Source organism: Plasmodium gallinaceum (assembly GCF_900005855.1).
Source record: "Plasmodium gallinaceum strain 8A genome assembly, contig: PGAL8A_v1_76, whole genome shotgun sequence".
Classification (NCBI taxonomy): domain Eukaryota; phylum Apicomplexa; class Aconoidasida; order Haemosporida; family Plasmodiidae; genus Plasmodium; species Plasmodium gallinaceum.
Window position 1 is genome coordinate 572,937 of NW_021628238.1, and position 20,558 is coordinate 593,494.

At 18.5% G+C, this 20,558-nt stretch overlaps 5 protein-coding genes and 1 non-coding gene across 6 annotated transcripts; 3 read left to right on the top strand and 3 right to left on the bottom strand.

Annotated features, from left to right (window-relative positions):
• Window positions 1-2,113: 2,113 nt before the first annotated feature.
• On the top strand, window positions 2,114-5,135 carry DDX5 (ATP-dependent RNA helicase DDX5, putative; the record flags this gene model as incomplete). Its single annotated transcript, XM_028670748.1, has 3 exons — window positions 2,114-3,109; window positions 4,438-4,528; window positions 4,666-5,135. The coding sequence occupies 3 exons, from the start codon at window positions 2,114-2,116 to the stop codon at window positions 5,133-5,135; spliced, it is 1,557 nt and encodes a 518-aa protein (XP_028527470.1).
• A 1,235-nt stretch (window positions 5,136-6,370) lies between these two features.
• Window positions 6,371-6,485, top strand: PGAL8A_00205200. Its single transcript, XR_003699202.1, has one exon. It is a non-coding gene; the product is annotated as a U5 spliceosomal RNA (small nuclear RNA).
• A 339-nt stretch (window positions 6,486-6,824) lies between these two features.
• On the bottom strand, window positions 6,825-9,260 carry PGAL8A_00205300 (conserved Plasmodium protein, unknown function; the record flags this gene model as incomplete). Its single annotated transcript, XM_028670749.1, has 2 exons — window positions 6,825-7,529; window positions 7,815-9,260. The coding sequence occupies 2 exons, from the start codon at window positions 9,258-9,260 to the stop codon at window positions 6,825-6,827; spliced, it is 2,151 nt and encodes a 716-aa protein (XP_028527471.1).
• A 1,114-nt stretch (window positions 9,261-10,374) lies between these two features.
• PGAL8A_00205400 (M17 leucyl aminopeptidase, putative) lies at window positions 10,375-12,150 on the bottom strand (the record flags this gene model as incomplete). Its single annotated transcript, XM_028670750.1, has 1 exon — window positions 10,375-12,150. One exon carries the CDS (start codon window positions 12,148-12,150, stop codon window positions 10,375-10,377), a length of 1,776 nt encoding a protein of 591 aa, XP_028527472.1.
• A 1,244-nt stretch (window positions 12,151-13,394) lies between these two features.
• On the top strand, window positions 13,395-16,730 carry PGAL8A_00205500 (conserved Plasmodium protein, unknown function; the record flags this gene model as incomplete). Its single annotated transcript, XM_028670751.1, has 1 exon — window positions 13,395-16,730. The coding sequence occupies one exon, from the start codon at window positions 13,395-13,397 to the stop codon at window positions 16,728-16,730; it is 3,336 nt and encodes a 1,111-aa protein (XP_028527473.1).
• A 1,969-nt stretch (window positions 16,731-18,699) lies between these two features.
• On the bottom strand, window positions 18,700-19,914 carry PGAL8A_00205600 (pyruvate dehydrogenase E1 component subunit beta, putative; the record flags this gene model as incomplete). The annotated part of the gene is made up of 1 exon (XM_028670752.1): window positions 18,700-19,914. The coding sequence occupies one exon, from the start codon at window positions 19,912-19,914 to the stop codon at window positions 18,700-18,702; it is 1,215 nt and encodes a 404-aa protein (XP_028527474.1).
• Between the last annotated feature and the right edge of the window lie 644 nt (window positions 19,915-20,558).

A 20,558-nucleotide genomic window follows, 5' to 3' on the forward strand; every position in this document is an offset into this window, starting at 1 on the left:
TATTATATTAATAGTATCATTAAAAAAAAAAATTTGTAATATTATTAAGATAAAAATAATTAACACAACTTAAGATAGGAAACCCAATTTAAGAATTCAATTATTAAAATATAAACTGACAAAAAAAAAAAAAAAACTATAAAAAAAGAGAAGAAAAAGTATGCGTCCTTATTCAAAAGACAAAAAAGAAAAAAACTTTTAAAACTTCAATTTTATATATATTTTTTGAATTTTTTTTTTTATATCTCCGCAGGATCTATATATAGAACACTAGTTTTAATGAATATTTAAAGTAATGTTAAATTATATAATTATAATTTTTTTTAAATAAAATTCATTAATATCTTTTATTAATAATATGAAGTTTAACTTGTACGAGAACTTCAGAATAAACCTACTTAAGATAATTCAAAAAATTGAAAAAAAAAGAAAAAATTTTCCAAGTTTTTACATAATTTCATATATTTTAAAATTTTATAATCGTTTAATCATTAAGAAAAAAGAATTTTTGTAAAGTAATTTGTAAAATATCAAATATTTCTATTTTTTTGGTTAAATATATGTCACTATAAATAATAAATGGGAAAAAAAAAAATTCTAAAAATTATTAAGAGAGAGCTTGAGATAATAATATAAAATAATATTTTCTTAAAAAGTTATCTCATTTAAAAAATGAAAATAAATTCTTTTAATGAATATACTGTTATGAGAATATTAATAAATAAAAAAAATGTACAAAAATATTTTAAACAGAATTTTTTATAATTTAAGTTAAAAGACTATTTGATATATTCTTGTAAGGTTAAATTGAAACAACCTTATTTATAAAATAAAAGTAAAAAATTTTTCATATATTTGTCAGTTCTCAATTTTTGAACTGGATATTTAATTAGAGATAATTAAATATATATTTTTTTTTTTTTTTTGAATGAAGGTAAAAATAATTTACAAAAAATATCTAAATAAGATATATAAATTATTATGTAATATATTTCCTATATATCCATTTGAATTTTTAATTCAAGTTACAATAAACTTACGTTTATATATATATTTTATTATTTTCACTAATTCATTGAACAAATGTTATCTTTTTAATTCATAATATATCATTTTTTTATTCCTTATTTTTTAATTTTAACTTTTTTCTTTTTTTATATTTTCAAAGCTTTAAATTGCATTAATTTTTAAGTGCTTAAATATGAAATGTTTATATCCATTAAATATATTTTTTTTTTTTTTTTTATCATTTTCTTTTTTTTATTTTGCATAACACTAAAAAAAAAATTAAAAAAATAAAAGGAGAAAAATAAATATTAATATAAAATTATCTTATTTTAATTTTTTATATTAAATTTAATTTTTTTTTTCTTTTATAAAAACTTATTTTTCCAAAAAATTTATGCAGCTCATTTTAAATTAAAAAAATTAAAATATTTATTTATTTTTGTTTTATAAGACCCTTATATAATTTATTTTATTATTAATTCAAGAATTATTATTTAATATATTTTTAAAAATATTTAAAGTTTTTTTTTTTTTTATGGGATTTTTCTTTTTAATTTTCCATTTATTACAAATATATATATATATTTATATATATATTTTAAAAAATGACAAATAATAAGTTATAATTATTTAATTCATATCGTGTTAAAAAAATTAAAGAAATTTTTTTTTTTGCTTATTTTGCATTAAAAAAAAAAAATGTACAAATAAGATAAATAATGTTATATAGCAATAATATTATATAGAAAAAAAGTTTTAAGGCAATTATATTTCTATATTAAAGAATATTTAAAAGTGTAAGAAGTTTAGATAAATTATTTAAAAAAAAAAAAGAAGCGAATATCAATTAAATATTAGCATAAATAAGAGTATGTGATTATAACATAAAAAATACATATAATTATTATATCAGAATATTATTTATTTAACGAAAAATAAAAAAAAAAAACACGAATTTAAAAAGTAATGCATAACTTAATAAAATTTTAAAAATATAAAGTAAAATAAGAATATATAAAAAAATAATTTATTTTATAAGAGAAAAATAATATATTTGTAAGCATAAATATATATAAATATATACTAATAAGCAAATTTTGAGAACATGAGAGGATATAATAACTATCACAATAGATACAACAATTATCCTGATTACAATAATTTAGCAAATTATCAAGCATATCCACAATATAGAACAAATTATAATGATTTTGGTGCTAATAATAATAATTCAAATAACTATGGTAAAAACTTAACGCAGATTGATTGGAAGAATGTAAAGTTGGTTCCATTTGAAAAAAATTTTTATAAGGAACATGAAGAAATATCTAAATTAACAACAAAAGAAGTAAAAGAAATAAGAGATAAACACAAAATTACAATTTTAGAAGGTGATAATGTACCTAATCCAGTTGTATCAATAAATAAAATAGGTTTTCCAGATTATGTTATAAAAGCCTTAAAAAATAATAACATAACTGCACCTACACCTATTCAAATACAAGGGTGGCCAATAGCATTATCAGGTAAAGATATGATAGGTAAAGCGGAAACAGGAAGTGGAAAAACGTTGGCTTTTATTTTACCTGCATTTGTTCATATTTTAGCTCAACCAAGTTTAAAATATGGAGATGGACCCATTGTTTTAGTATTGGCACCAACTAGAGAATTAGCTGAGCAAATTCGTCAAGAATGTATCAAATTTTCAACAGAATCTAAAATAAGAAATACGTGTGCATATGGAGGGGTCCCCAAAAGTGGACAAATTTATGCTTTAAGACAAGGAGTACATATTTTAATAGCATGTCCAGGTCGTTTAATTGATTTATTGGAGCAAAATGTTACAAATTTAATGAGAGTTACTTATTTAGTATTAGATGAAGCTGATAAAATGTTAGATATGGGATTTGAATTACAAATTAGAAAAATTGTTGATCAAATTAGACCTGATAGACAAACATTAATGTGGTCAGCAACATGGCCAAAAGAAGTTCAAGTTCTTGCAAAAGATTTGTGTAAACAGCAACCAATACATGTAAATGTTGGTTCATTAACCTTGACTGCGTGTCGTAGTATTAAACAAGAAATTTTTCTTATAGAGGTAATACGTTTATTTTTTTTTTTCTTATTTTAATTAATATTTCTATAAAATATTATGTTTTATATTTTTTTTTTTTTTTTTTTCCTAGATTTGTTATATTATTATTATTACTTTTTTTTTATGTTCAATTTTTTTTTTGTAAATTTTTATAATTTGTTTTTTTTTTTTTATTTACTTTTGTTTAGTTACAAATTTAAATTTTTCAATTTTTATTTGTATTTTTTTAATACTTCATTTATTTCTACAATTATTTATTGTATACATATTTTTTTATATTATTTTTTTTTAAATCCATAATTAATAATTAGATTTGTTTATTTCTTCCCTTTTTTTTTTAAATTTAATACACATTTTTTTATGTAAATATATAATTAATTTTTTTTATACATTTATTGTATTTTATTATTTGTTAAGTATTCTAAATTAAATTACATAAAGAAAATGATGAATGTTTTGTGCAAATAATAATAAATTAGATATTTTTTTGTTTTCATTATTATATTCATTTTATATTACTTTTCCATTTTTGACTTATTACATTATATATTTATAAATATTCATTTAAATATATATATATATGGAAAGAGAAACATTTTATTTTATTTTATTTTATTTTATTTTTTTTTTTTTTTTTGTGAATTTTCCATTTTAATATTTCTTGTGTATTACATTATATGTAGTGTTCTATATTATTGAATTGCTTTTAATAAGGAGACAGCAATTCATTGCAAATTTATAAGTGATAACTTTTTTCTTAATAAAAGTTTTTTCAATTTTTTTTAGGCAATCTTGCCCTTCCTTGATACTTTTAAATGTCCGCATGTATTTTTTCTACCTCTTTTTTTATATTTACTATTTTTTGTTAGTATGTTTATTTTATTTCTTATATATTTTTATTTTTTGCAATTTATTTTTATTTTTGGTTTTATTATTTACAAAAATATAATAATATTGTATGTAAATAATAAAAATAAAAAGTTGTCTAAATAATACAGAGGTTTTTAATATGCATGTGGATAACTATTTTAATTTTTTTAAAAAATTAAAGGTGGCAAGATTGTCGAAAAAGAAAAATAAGAAAAAAAAATATACATCATATATTTTTTTTTTCAAGTCCTATCACTTTAAATTTGCAATGAGGTTAGTTAATGATATTGTTTCGTTTTTATTTATAATGAAAATAAAAACGAAAACAAGAATGTTATCCTTATTAAATATACAAAAATGTTTTTGTGTGTATTTGTATACTTACATAAGTATATATATAAATATATAGTTATATAGTTATATATTTATTTATATGGAAATATTTTTTTTTTTTAATATAGGAGCATGAAAAAATAGCTAACTTAAAATCATTACTGCACAAAATATTTAAAGATAACGATAGAATAATAGTATTTGTGGAAACTAAAAAAAGTAATAAATAATTTTAATGTTAATACTTTTATTTTCTCTCTATGATATATAATAATGTTTTATATATATATATATATATATATATATATATATATATATATATATATATATATTTTTGTATTTTTTTTTTCTAATAGATGCTGATTTTATCACAAAAGCATTGAGACTGGATGGAATGCCTGCACTATGTATACATGGAGATAAAAAACAAGAAGAGAGAAGATGGGTTTTGAATGATTTTAAAACAGGTAAAAGTCCTATACTAATAGCCACGGATGTAGCATCAAGAGGTTTAGATATAAAAAATGTAAAATATGTTATAAATTTTGATTTTCCTAATCAAATTGAAGATTATGTTCATAGAATTGGTAGAACAGGAAGAGCTGGATCACATGGTGCCTCTTATACTTTTCTAACAGCAGATAAATACAGACTTGCTAGGGATTTAGTTAAAATATTAAGAGAATCTGAACAACCTGTTCCACCTCAGTTAGAAAAAATTTCCTATTCAATGGGTAACCATCAAAGAAGAAATCCTTATTACAGCTCAGGTCGTGCTACAAATGCTAATAATATTCCTCTAAAAGGAGTAAATAGATTTTACTAATTTTAAATTTATATATTTTAATATACGCAAAAAAAAAAAAAAAAAAAGATAACAAATATTTGTACATATATATACGTGCTTTATAAAAAAAAAAAAAATGAATTAAAAATTTTGTTAAAATTTAATGACGCTAAAAATCATTAAGTCAATGTTATGGATTTATATTATTTTTTATAAAAAATTCTAGTATTATCATTTGAAAATATTTTCATATATATTTTAGGTCTACTATTTATATAATTTTATATTAAATTTTTTTTTAAAATATTGTATAATAGAAAATATTTTTAAAGTATGGAGATTTTTTTTTTTTTTTTTTTTGTTATTTACATTGTTATATAACTTTATCATACATATAAATATATATATATATATTTATATATATATATATATATATTATTTATATATGGTTTGTTATTCGTTGGTTTTTTTTTTTTTTAATCTTCATTAATACACTAAATTATATATTTTTTTAAAAATTTAAATAACTTTTCAAATTAAATTTTGGAAATCATATATGCAAAAAATAACATATAATATGCAACATCATATAATAGTTATTTTTTTAAACAACTGTTTGAATATATTTGCATACCATATAAAAAAAAGAAAAAAATTTAAATAAAGAACAAAACTTTTAATAACTATTAATAATGAAAATATTAAAGCTTTAGAAAATATAATTCAAAATAACAAATTAAAATTTCACGATGTATTTTATTTTAGTAATAAAATTCCTTCCTTTTTAATTATTTCCGAATAAGCTTTTTAATGATGGATATTTATTTAATTTTATAAATTAAGCTCATATATCTCACATATATTTTTTTCTTGGAAAAATGATAATCATATAAGAAAAAGTTCATTAAAAAAAATATTTTAAAATTCAATATTTTTTATTTACATTTTTAAAGTAATTTTTATTTATATATTTATGTATATATAATTTACCAAAAATTTATTTAAAAGTAAAAAAAAAATAAAAAATGCAAAGTGATATAAAAGGGATTAAAAATATTTATATAAAATATCAAAAAAATGCATTAACAAAAAAAATAAAATATATTTTTAAAAAAATTTATAAGAAAAAAAATTAAAATTAAGCAGAAAAATATAAATTTTTTTCTACATACCCCAAAAAAAAGAGGAGAAATATGAAAAAAATTCGAGTGGTATAAATTTGATATTTAAAAATATACATAATAATAAAAAAACACTAATATTATTTGTATTTCGGTGTGTGTACTTATTACATAACGAATCAATCTTTCGCCTTTTACTAAAGATTGCCGTGTATTAAGTACGATAAATGCATTATACCACGAATTTTTGTCGCGTCTTTATGACGCTTAACAATTTTTAATTATCAATATTTTTCATGCAAGTATAAACATTTTTTATTTTTTTTTTTTTTTTAATTAGTTTAAAATGAATTTAATTCATATATAATTTTTTCAATTATTTATTTTGAAATTCTATTTTTATTAAAAATCTTTTACTTATGTAAATTTATAATTGTTTCAAATTTTATATAATTATGAAATATGAATAAATAAGGATTTTCTAAAAAATAATTTTTTTTTTTAAAAATTAATAAAACATGTATGAATTTTTCCTTTTTTTTTTTTTTTTTAATCAAAAATGTAAAATATAATTTTTTTTTTTTTTTTTTTTTTTTTTGTTTTTTTTTTACTTATGAATATTAAATTTATTTATTAAGTAAACTGATTCAGGTAATGATAAAAGTTCTCGCTTTATATCTTCTAAGATATTTTCTGATTTCACAGCAATTACTTTAGGTGGAACAAAAGAAGTTAATTTGCTAAAATTATTAAGTTCGTTTTTAATTATTAATGATCTATTGTATTTATAAGTTTTTATAGGTGTTGGAATATTAAAAACTGTTTCTTCTTTTAAGAAATTATTAGTATTACTTCCTTTTTCTTTATTTATTAATGATTGTTTATTTTTTTCATTTTTACAATTATATGCAGAAGAATTTTTCTTTACTATTATAGTAGGAGGTTCTTCAGTGTATGTATTGGTATTTTCTATAATTTCATGTGCTAAATCTAAATTAGGTATGACTTTTGCTTTTAGTCTTCTTCCACTTAATCTAATTCTTTTCCCCCAATCAATTTGATTTATTCGATGTTTCTTTTTTAATTCGTATTCTTTTTCATTTTGATCATTTAATGAAAAATTAAAGTAATTGCTTTTATATCCTCCTCTTAACCCATTTGCCCATGCATTTTTACAGTTAACAATTTCTGTTTTTTTTTTTTCTTTAAGTTTTATGCTATTTGGATTACAGCTATTAAATGTACGAAATTTTTTCCTACTTATTCTATGTGAAGGATTATAATATTTTATTATATTTTTCGTATTTTTATCCTGAAAAAAAAAATTATTAATATTATTTACATAATTTAAATTTAAAATATGATGCAAATTATCATGGGAAGGGATGATATTTATACATGTTTAAAATGTTAATTTATTAAATAAAAATACACGTATAGAATTGTTTTTGTTTTTTAAGTTAAATTTATATGCGAACATAAATGATTATCATATATATATTGTAATTAAAAAAGAAAAATTATATAAAAAAATTTATATAATTTTTAACTTATTTAAATTTATTTTATATATATATATATTTTTTTTTTTTTTTACCATATTATTATTATAATACATATCAAATGATTTTATGTATTCCATAATATTTATGTTTTTTATATTATTATAAGGATCATTTACAGTTTTACATATATATTCATATAGTTGACTATTTATAATGCTACTATCATTTTTTAAAAGCATATTTATTTCTTCTTCTTCATTATCTTTTTCTTTTACTTCAAATTCTTTTAACTTTAAATTATTTTTTTCTTCTTCTATGTATTTATTAATATTTGGTTGAAAAGTGCATGATCTTAATTCATCAAAAAATTCTTTGTAATTTAATATATTAGAATCCTTTTCCAAAAATGCTTTTAAAATTCGTAATGGATCATGAACTTTTTTTTTATATTTTTTTGAATATGTTTTGATCTTTTTCGTTGTATTTTTATATTTTAATAAAGTTGTGTTGTTTTCCTTTTCACTTGAGTCTTTTGTTCTAGGATTTTTTGTTAATTCCATTATGCTATTATGAATTATATCATTTATTGCATTTTCATTTTGTATAACATCATAATCTTCCTTAAGTAACAGATTATTTTTTTTTTTTTTTGGATAATTGTTTTTTAATCTATAATGTATTTTATTTATATCATTTGATTTTTTCAAATGAAAATTTGAGTTATTATCTATGTTAGAAACTTTAGAAAAAAAATTTTGTTCTGTATTTAAAATTTTTTCTTTGTTTTCTGATATTTGCAAAATTGACTTTAAAATAACATTATTATTTTCCGAATCTAATAATTTTTCATTTATTATAATTTCTCTTATTATTTTAAAAAATACTTTTTTTGACGTAATAAGCATTTGTCTTTCTTCTGTTAACTCATTTTCTTTATCATAATTTATTAATAAACATAAATTATTTTCATTAGCTATTCTTTTTAACTCGCTTAAATTTTTATGAGTTTTATTCTTTAAATTTATATTCTTTTCAAAAAATCCATTTTTTATACTACTAATGCTTTCGGAATATGATATGAAATGTGGCAAAACATAATTTATAAAATTTTTTTTCTCTTCTTTTGTCAAATTACTATAAATTTGATCGTTAAATAAATCTAATGAGTTTTCTTTTTCAACATTTATTACATCCCATAAGTTGGTAGCTATTTCATATAATATATTTTTATCAAAGAAATTTAATTTTTTATTAATGCTTTTCGTTTCTTTTTCTCTTTCTATTTTTCTTTTCAAGAAGCATTTATTACAACTATCCTCTAACCAGTCGTCATTATTTTTTACTTTGTTTATAAAGCTTATTTTTTCTTGTTCTTTATATTTAGGATTTCTTCTTAATTGAATTTTATTTTTACATAAATATGATTCATTTGTTATATAAATTTTATCATTTCTTTCAAAATTGCATCTTATAGTATCAAAATTATTAATATTTTCATATGTTGAATTTTGTCTGTTTTTCTTTGAAAAATTAATCATAATAATAATATAAAAAGAATAATAAAAAATTTTAATTCTCTACAATATTTTAATATTTTAAACTAATTTAACAATCATTTTTTATTATGCAACATACTGTTGTATTGATGTTTACATATACNGAAAAAAAAAAAAAAAAAAAATGAAAAAAAAAGAAAGTACTCATTTTTTAATTATAAATATAGATTAATATGTCTACCTTTAAAATTATATACAACATGTTATTCTTTAAATAAATGTTTTCATATTTGAAATTTTTTTATTTCTTCCAGAACATTAATAGTTCATTTTTAGATGAAAAATGTGCAAAACAAGTGCTATATTAATTATTTTGTAAAAATAAAAAAAATATATTTTTATATGTATATTTTTTTTTTTTTTTTTGTACATACACTATAATATANCTAAAAAAAAAAAAAAAAAAAAAAAAGTTATATTTTAAATATTTCCACAAATTTATTCTCCTCAATTAAGTACTATATTAATATACATTTCTCTCTATTTTTTCCTTAATTTTTTGTTTTGAATTCAAATTACCAATTAAATATATTAGAACTAAAAAATAAATAAAATGAAATAAAATAAAATATATAAATAATCGTTAGTAATTAAATGAAATATATTTATATTTAATGTGTATGTGATATTAAACAAAAACATAATAGAAAAGTTAAAAAAATGAATATTAATTATTTTTTTATATATTATTCATTTTCTAAACTATTGGTTCATTAATACTTTATATGTTAAAATTATATTTATCTTAATAAAAATTTTTTATTTAATATAGAATGAAATCATATCATCATTTAATATTATTTTTTTTTTTTTTTTGTTTAATAGAACTACAGTTATTTAATATTTTATATTGTTAAATACCCATTTGCACAATATTTAAATAAAAAACAAAGTTTTAAAAATAAAAATATATAAAATAAAATCTATAGATAAATATAAGGCAAGTTGTTAAAATAAGTATGATCTCAAACAAGGTAAATTTATTCTTAAAAGGAAATTAAATTAATCATAATTATATAAACTATTCAATATATTTTATATATTATATAATTTACTTAATGTATATATATATATATATGGACATTTCGTCTTTTTTTTAAATTGCTTCGTTTAGGATAAATTCGCTTAATAATCGTACACCAAAACCTTTTGGTTTTCTACATTTAAAATTCCATGAAACACCGGCAATATCAATATGTGCCCAAGGTGTACTTTGAACAAATTCTTTCAAAAATAATGAAGCAACAATAGAAGATGCTTTAACACTTTGTGAGATATTATTTAGGTCAGCATATTTGGAATTTAAAGAAGATCTATATTCATTTATAATAGGTAGCCACCAAAGGGGTTCATTAGATGTTTTGGAAGAATTTAATAATTTATTAATTAATTCTTCATTAGTACCAAAAACTCCAGCATAACTTGTACCTAATGAATAAAGCATTGCACCTGTTAATGTAGCTATGTCAATAATATAATCAACTCCTAACTTTTCTGCATATACTAATGCATCTGCTAAAGTTAATCTACCTTCTGCATCTGTGTTTCCTACTTCTATGGTTTTTCCGTTTGAAGCTGTTATAATATCACCAGGTCTATAAGAATTTTTTGATACCATATTTTCACAAACAGCACTTATAAAGTGAACTTCCACATTTTCTGGTTTTATAGTTCCTATACAGTAGGCACAACCTAAAACTGCCGCACAACCACTCATATCATATTTCATTAAATCTATCATAGATCCTGGTGATGCTTTTATATTATATCCTCCAGAATCAAAAGTAATACCTTTACCTACTAAAGCAACTTTTTTTTTAATCTCTCCATTTCCTTTATAGGTTAAATGAATAAATCGATTAGGATACATACTTCCTTTTCCTACTGACAAATATGCTCCCATTTTTAATTCTTCTATTTCCTTTATACCTAAAATTTTGTGTTGTAAATTTAACTTTTCTGCTAATTCTACTGCTGCATTAGCTAGTGATACAGGATTACAGTAATTAGATGGTGCTGCTATAAGTTGAGAAGCATAATAAGTACCAGAATAATAGATACGTGATTTCTCTACTTCTTCATTATATGACTTTGCATTGGCTATATGTAATGTTAAATACTTAATATAATCTGTGCACAAAGTTTTATCTGTTGATTTAAATCTCTCATCAGTCATGTATTCATAAAATAAATTTTCCAAAAAAAAACGAAATAAACTTTCTTGAAGCTTTATTTCAAATATTAAAGATACTTTTGAAATTTTATATTCTTGAAGTATAGGAACTAATGATGCTACAATTCTTCTGATATCAGCCTCTGATAATTCATTAACAGATCCACATCCAATGAAAGCCATATTAACATATTCCCTCTTATCATTTAAAATACAAAACATTTTTGATGTACCTAATTTTGCATTAAAACGTTCTACACTTTCCTGTTTTAAAAATTCACTTATATTATTATCTTTTGTTTTTGAATTTATCTTTACTGAAGCATTGTCTTTTCCAGAACTATTTACTAAAAATACTACTAAACTTTCTTCTACATTGAAATTTTCGTTTAAATCCTTTAATTGGATCTCAATATCATGAATAGGTGTATGATAATCTATAGGTATATTAATAGGATCTAAGGATACTACTTGAGGAACAGTACTAGCCATTTTTATATTTATATTTTTATGTGTACAAAAAGTTTTAATGTAAAAAGGGAATGTAATTTTTTTTATATTACTTTTATTAAAAAAGTTAAAATAAAAATTTTTATTTCCTTTATAATTTGTTAAGCTATAGAACCTTTTTGTAATATTTAAATTGTATTTTTTTTTTGGAAATATCAAAAATTTTGAAGAAAAACTTAAAAATTGCATGAGTATATTTTTATTATTAAAGTATGTGAAAAAAAAAAAAAAATGAGTATTAAAAAAAAATAAGGAAAATATTTAAAAAAAAATTATTTTTATTTGTAACCATGCAAAAAAAAATTTTTCACTCTATAGCATTGAGGTCAAAAATAAAATTCATGTACATTTTTTTTTTTTTTTTTTTGGAGAAATAAATATATTTAATAGGTAAAATTATGAAAAAATAAAAATATGAACAAAGATAAATGAAAAATTAAAAATATAATGGAAAAAAAAAATAATGTTGAAGCTGATGGTTTATATTTTATTTACATTTTTTTTATGTTAAAAAGTTAAATATGTTAGTCCAAATTATTCCTTTTTTTATAGTATAAATATATTATAAATTTTTACTAACAAAATAACGCATCCTGAAAATTTTTTCTATTTTTTTTTTTGGGATCGTAAAACTTAACTTTAATTAATGAAAAAATGCTACAATATATAAAAATTTTTTTTTTTAATAATTTATCATACTAATATGAATTTATTGTATTTTAATTAACATTGCTTTAATTTCTAATTATGAATCTATAACATATATAATAATTCATATAACATGTTTTTAAACTCTTTTTTGGTTTCATTTTTTTTTTTTTTTGGGAGAGTTTTTTTTCTTGATAAAAAATCAAAAAATTATCATCAATATGTAATACACATTTTTTTTAAGTTCTTAAAATGAGTAGAGTTTTTAATTAATTTTTAATCTTATAATTGTTCATGTTTTTTTTTGTTTTTTTTTTTTTTTTGTAGAAATATAAAATATAATTTATTTTCCAGTTTTAAGTTGATGTTATTTGTATGTATATAAAAAATTTTTACACATACACAAAGTGTAAAAAGTAAAAATTTTTTATAATATACTTGAGATAATAATGTTTAAAAATTTTTAATATTTTTATGAATTTTTTTTACTACGTGTTTGATATACTTTATCGTTTTTCTTTTATTTCAACTTAAGGAATTCAAAATTAAAAATGTACACCAAATTTATCTACATTGAATATTTATGGAGATAATTTTAATGATTTTTATAATTTCTTATAAAATTCATTTTATGCATATATTTCTTTTTTTTTTTTTTTTTTTGCACAAAATATGAAAAAATTATCAAAGGTTAAGAAGAAAAAAGAAAAAGAAAAAAACATAAAAATTCTTCATTCTTTTTATTTTTTTGTTATTTTACACATTTTAAGAACACACAAAATAAAATGAATGCTTTAATATTAAATATTTTTCTTACTTACTTTTATATGATATTTGTCCTGTTCATTCATTCATCTTCAAGGATAAAGACTCCTAATGTGTTTCCTTTTGAAGTAACTGAACCAAATTATATTCTATTTTCTCCAAATTTTCAATATATTGAAGATGTCGAATGTAAAAATGAATGTTTTAAATTTTTAAATAATAATGATGATAAAAATAAAAAAAATAAGAAAGAAAATTTTAACGAAACATACAATAGATATAATATTATAATTGCTAAAATTAAAGAAAATATGAATAAATTTAATAATTTTAATAATAATAAAAATTATTATAAAAATTATAATAAAAATAAATATAATATTAATTTTAATGATTATAGTGAAACCCCAAATTGCAGTAATTTCAATTTTTTTTATAAAAATGTAAAAAATGAGGATGTTGCAAACGTAAATAAATATAGTAGAAATAAATGCAATAATTTTTTTAATAATGATGACATAATAGAAAGTGCATATTTATCAAATGGAAAAATTATAATGAATGAAATGAAAAAAAACAATTTTAGTGGTGAATTAAATAGCTTTATTTTAATTTACGAAATATCTACACATAAAATACAGAGGTACCTCAAAAGTATTTTTGATAAAAATTTGTCAAGGAGAAGATTTAATGAATATTATGAGTACAAAATCTATTTATTGAAATGTAAAGGAAAATCAAACGAGTTAAAAAAAGAATCTTATAATAACTTAAGTAATAATTTATATAACAGTAATGAGGAAAAAAAACACATATATCATTCGAAAAACAAGAAAAGAAAAAAGAAAAAAAAGGAAGGAATAATAGATAATCATAAAAATGAAAGAAATGAAGAATTTATAAAAAGTAAAACAAGAAATAATATATTTTATGATCAAAAATGCACTTTATGTATAAACAAAAATTTAGGGAATAATATGATTTTCACAAATATTATTAACAAATGTGCAAAATATAAAATATTATCGCTTGAATTTATTATTTGTCCTATAGAAAAAGATGAGAAGAAATATTCTCTTTTAGTAAGCAAATCTATATTTTCATTATTTATGAAAATTTATCACAGAGAAAAAAATAGTAAAATTTTTATCGATGAAAAAAGAAAGAAAGAAAGCTTTTATGAAAATTCGCATACTTTTGTAAATAAAAAGACAATATGGGTATTTGATTGTTGTAAAAAAGAAGAAATATCGTTAATTTTTTCTTTTGATATTAAGGAACAAGATCTTGCATTAATTTTTCAGGATTGTAATTCACATTTAATTAATAATTCTGATTATATTATTAATGATAAAAAAATATATGAAAATGATGAATATTATAAAGAGGATAAATATATGAGAAAAGATGAGAATATTTTACAAAATTCTTATATATATGATAAAAATCAGGAAATATGTTATAATAATAATAATGATTATTATATAGATAAACTTAAAGACATTTTTTTTCAATCTTGTAAATATAAAAATGAAAAAATATTTAAAAAAAATAAATATTTTCCAAATGTTAATAAAATAAAAAATTTTCATACAAATAATCAGTTAAACAGTAAACATGAGAGAGAAACAGTATTTTCTATAAATAATGAAAAGAAAAATTGTTCAAGTTATGAAAAAGAGAAAAGAACTAAAAAAGAAGAGGGCAATAAATATAATTATCAAATTTATTATAATACTTACAAACATGTCAATATAAAAAGTAAAAAAATGTGGGATAATTTGCATAGTGACATATATTTGAATTATGTGAAAGGTTTTTATTATTTTTACTTTTACATATTTCGTAGAATAAATATATATAAAAATTTATTAAATCATAAATACATAAATGAAGAACAAAATAGCAAATATACATCTATAGATAAACAGGTCAATGTGAATAATAAAACTTCTTTGGAAAATAGCTGCAATTGCAATAAATATAATACAAATTATAATAATAATTTTAATAGTAACAATATTAGTAATAATAATAATTATAATAATTTTAATTGTAATAATGATAAATGTTATAATGGCAATTACTATTATTATAGTTACATTAATTACAGTAAAAATTATTATAAATATGAAATAAATAAAAATTTAGGATTTTTTGATGATATATATATAAATAAAAAACTATTGTTTCCTGTTTTTTCGGTTCATAATAAAAGTTTAATAAGAAATATGAAAAAATACTTAAAGGAAGGAATAAAAATTTCAATATATATTGATCATATGTCACCTGAAATATATAATTGTAATAAATATAAAAAAATAAAATGGGCATTAATAATATTTTTTATACCAGCATGGCTAATAATAAATATTGTTTATATAATATTAGTTCAGAAAATGTGGAGACAGATGCTGAATCCATTGCATAGATTGCTAATATCACCTTCATTGATTCGATTATCCTTTTATATACTTCTATTAACATTTTGTATGCAGTGCCCATATGTTAATAGTAATTGTGTTGAATATACTTTAATGGGATATATGGCTTTAAATACTATGTTTAGTACAATATTTCATGGAAACTTACTCTTAATTAGTAAGGGTTATATGATAACTAGAGGAAATTTTGATAAAAAGGAAAGTATAGGTATAACTTTAATTATTAGCTCTATTTATATATTAACATCGATTAATCAAGTAGATTTAAACAGTAATAATTCCATTTTAATATGTTTATATATTACTTTATTACTTATATTAGTTATTAATATTTTATCAATTATTAAGTTTTTAAAATTAAAATTATCGTTTGTAAGAGATGCTAGAATTCATGCTTGGGAAGAATCAATTAATGTTAAGCTTAATATGTATAAAGCCTATTTAACTGTTGTTGTTATTTTTTTTTGTTTTGAAATAATATTGCATATATTGAGTATGTTATTTAAATCCTTGTCAGGCAATTTAACATTAGTTGAATATACCCTTGAATTAGTTATGTGGTGTTGTGTGTTATATATTTTTAGATATAGGGGAGATGTCTTATATTTTTCATTACTTTATGATAATAGCACTTTGCATATATTACCTTTATATATAGCTAGCACAGATGTTTCTGATATCACTGAAGCAGAAAAAAATGAAATATCTTTAGATTATAATAAACCCATTTTGATTTTAAATCCCTTTGAATACAATAGGAAATATTTTTTATCATGTATCACAATTGGAATTCCATATAATATGGTATACAAAAAAATTGATTTACATAATAAATATAAAACAATACCATTATATAATTTTAGTAGTATTCCCTTTAATTATCATATAGATAACACTTTATATATATCATAATTAGACAGAAATAATAACGTATATGTTGAAAACATGAACTGTTCTTACAACTACTATAACATGGATAATCAAAATAAATTAATGTAATAAAATTTATGAAGATTTTTTTATATGCTACGCATAATGATACATATTAAAAAAAATTTTAAATATAAAATAGGAATATGTTTAATTATATATTGTTTTTAAATTTGATGGATAATAAGTGGTGATGGATTGAAATATAGATACAGTAAACATGAAAATATTTTTATAACCAAACAAAAAAAATTATTTGTTCCACAAAAAAAGTAATATATCTTTAGAGATATATAAAGAATAGCTTAATTTTAATTATAAATCATTAGTGTAAATAATAAATCATAAAGTATAAATAAAATTTATTAACTCATATTATTTTATATTATAAGGAATTAAGTTAAAATTTATTTTATTTAAATATGTATTACATTTGAAATTAATTCAATATTAATTATTTATACAATTTTTTTTTCTTGACATCTGTTTATATTTTTAAAAATAATTACATTTATTTATTCGAAAATAGTTTTTTTTTAAAAATTATAAAATTTTAAATTAAATTCTAATTTGAAAAATATTATATAAAAACTATATATTCATTTAAATGTTAAAATGTTTTTATTTTTTATTTTTATTTTATTTTTTTTTTTTTTTTGTTTTATGATAAAATTTTTTTAATTTATTTAATATTTATAATTTTGAATAACCCTATTTTATTTTACTTTATATAATTATTTCTTTTTCTTTTTTTTTTTTTTTGTTTTATTAATTTATGAAAAGATTTTATTTGTAAAATGTAAAAACTTCCTTAAATATACAATAGTATTTTTATGCTTTTAAGAGAACATCTTATCATATTAAATTTTTTATTCGGTAAAGCATTAAGACATTTTGCAACTCTTATAGAATTTATGTTATTTATTTTTTTTTCTAATTATAATAACACTAACTTTAAATTTTAGAATATTTTCCATAATAGTTGGCTTTTATAATATGATTTTATAAAATTTATTTTAATATGTGTAACATAATTAATGTGTAGCTTTTTTTTTTCTTTTTTTTTAAAAATATTAAAAAATATATGTCTATTAATAAAATGGTAATAATGATTACATATATTATATTGTTAGAATAAATATTTTTCTTTTTAAAAGATATATAATATGCCAATTTAATTAAAGTAAAAAAAAATAAAATAAATTTGATAAAACATAGGATATAATTTATAAAAAGAAGGAAAACTTAATAATTATGAATAAAAAGAGAATTTCTCTTTCCACTAATAAAAAAATTAAAAAAAAAAAAAATCAACGTTTTTAAGTAAAATTAACAAAAAAATATAAATATTTATCTATTTTCATATATATTTAAAATAATTTTTATCATAAAACATTATAAATATATATAGATATATAAAAAAAAATTACTAAAGATAAAAATTTCAGTAAAAGTTTAATTTTATTTTTTTTGAATATATCCTTAAATTATTATTTTATTTATTTTGTATATATTACAATTATTAATAAAAATTAAAAGGAAAGATGCATATATATCTTTTTTTTATAAATGCAGGAAATTATTATTAATTGTAAAATATTAAAAATGTGTTGTAATATATACAAAGTAACAATCAAATGAATTTGTATATATTTTCATAACTGATATATAATTTAATATTACTTAAATTTATATATTTATTTATATTTTTGATTTTCTTATAACATGTGTTTATTGTTTTTATTCTTTATCTTATTCCTTAACTATATTTCTCTGCATAATTAAATTATTCCTTTTATTAAATAGTACATATATGTTGAACATATTATCCTTATAAATATACAAACATATATATATATATAGTAATATAAATAACTCCTGTAAATTTTGTTAGTATATATATATATATGTTTATGATAGTATCTATATAGTAGTTATATTTTTTCTCTTTTTATGAAGAATGCAAATATGTAGACATATAAACTACATCTTCTTTTTTAATTATGCAAGCATCTTCATATTTATCTGAATAAGCAATGGGTATATCTTTTGTACATAAACGAGATGGTACTCTTTTTAAATATGGAGAAAACTTTTCTACTATTTGAGTGTATAATTCCGCACCAATACCTCCAAATCCTGCTGACTCATCTAAAATTAAACATTTTTGAGTTTTTTTCAATGAGTAACCAATAGTTTCCATATCAAATGGTTTTAAAGAAATTAAATCTATAATTTCTACGTCAATGTTAATTTTATTTAATTCTTTTGCAGCTTCCATGGCTATATGTCTTGTAATACCATAACATAATATTGTTAAATCAGTTCCACTTTTTACAACTTCTGCTTTGTCAATAGGTAGTGTATATGGTAAAAGTGGAATTTCTTCTTCTAAATTATATAATAAAACATGTTCTAGAAATAAAACAGGATTATTATCCCTAATAGCCGATTTTAATAATCCTCTAGCATTATAAGGAGTTGAACATGAAACTATTTTTATTCCAGGAATACTCATCAAATATGATTCAATTCTTTGAGAATGTTCTGGACCTAACTGCTTTCCAACTCCTCCTGGTCCTCTTATAACTATGGGAATATTAAATTGTCCATCGCACATATATCTCATCATGCATGCATTATTTGAAATTTGATTAAAAGCTAAAATTAGAAAAGATAAATTCATTCCTTCAATTATTGGTCTTAAACCATTAATAGCAGATCCTATACCTAATCCCATAAAAGCATTTTCACATATTGGTGTGTCTAATACTCTTGCAAAACCAAAAAAATGAGCTAAATTTTTTGTTACCTTATATGAACCTCCATATAAACCTACATCTTCTCCTAACACATAAACATTTTTGTCTTTTTTCATTTCTTCATATACTGCCATATGCAATGCTTCACTTACATTTCTTTTTACTTTTACATTTTTTATTTCATTCATATAATTTTGGTCATTCAATATAACTGAATTTTCTTCTGCTACTATATGTATTCTATTAGTTTCTTTTAAATGTTTATTTTTTATTTTCATTCCATTGGAAAGGTTTTTTAATGAAATAAAATTTAATGAACCACTTTTCTTTTTTGATTTACATTTCAATATTGATGATACCAAAAAAAAAAAAAATACGATATATCTCTTTATTCCTCTCTCCATTATATTTTATTCTATTAATTTTTCTGTTTACAATAAATTTAATATGTATAAAAATAACAATATATTTTTAAAACATCTCAGAAAAGTAATTACAGTGTAATTAATAATATAAATTCAAATATATCAAAGCATCACAACTATAAAAAAAAAAAAAAAAAAAAAAAAATTTAATAATAATTTGGAATAATTTCACAGTAAATGTGCAACTTTATCGAATGTAAATTTAAAATAATTATATGTAAAAGATAAAATAATTAATAATAATGAAATATTTTCTATATAATAAAACATATTATGAGCACAATTTTACAAAGAGATTTAATATATCAAAAATAATTTATAAGTATTGTAACAATATATTATGTGAAAATAAATTACTTTTATAAAAAAATAATGCAAAAAAGGATATTTATTTATGTAATTTCTTTTTAAAATGAATTCTTCTTTATGATATATTTTATTTAAGCAGTGAAAAAAATTATATTTTTAGCAATAATGTTTTCATTTCAATTATACATCAAAATTATATAAAAATGAACAATTACATTATTATATAGAAATGGAAAAAATAAACATAAAAAGTAATTTTTAAAAAATTTTTAAATATTATACAAATTTGCTACATGTATTTTAATAATGCACAA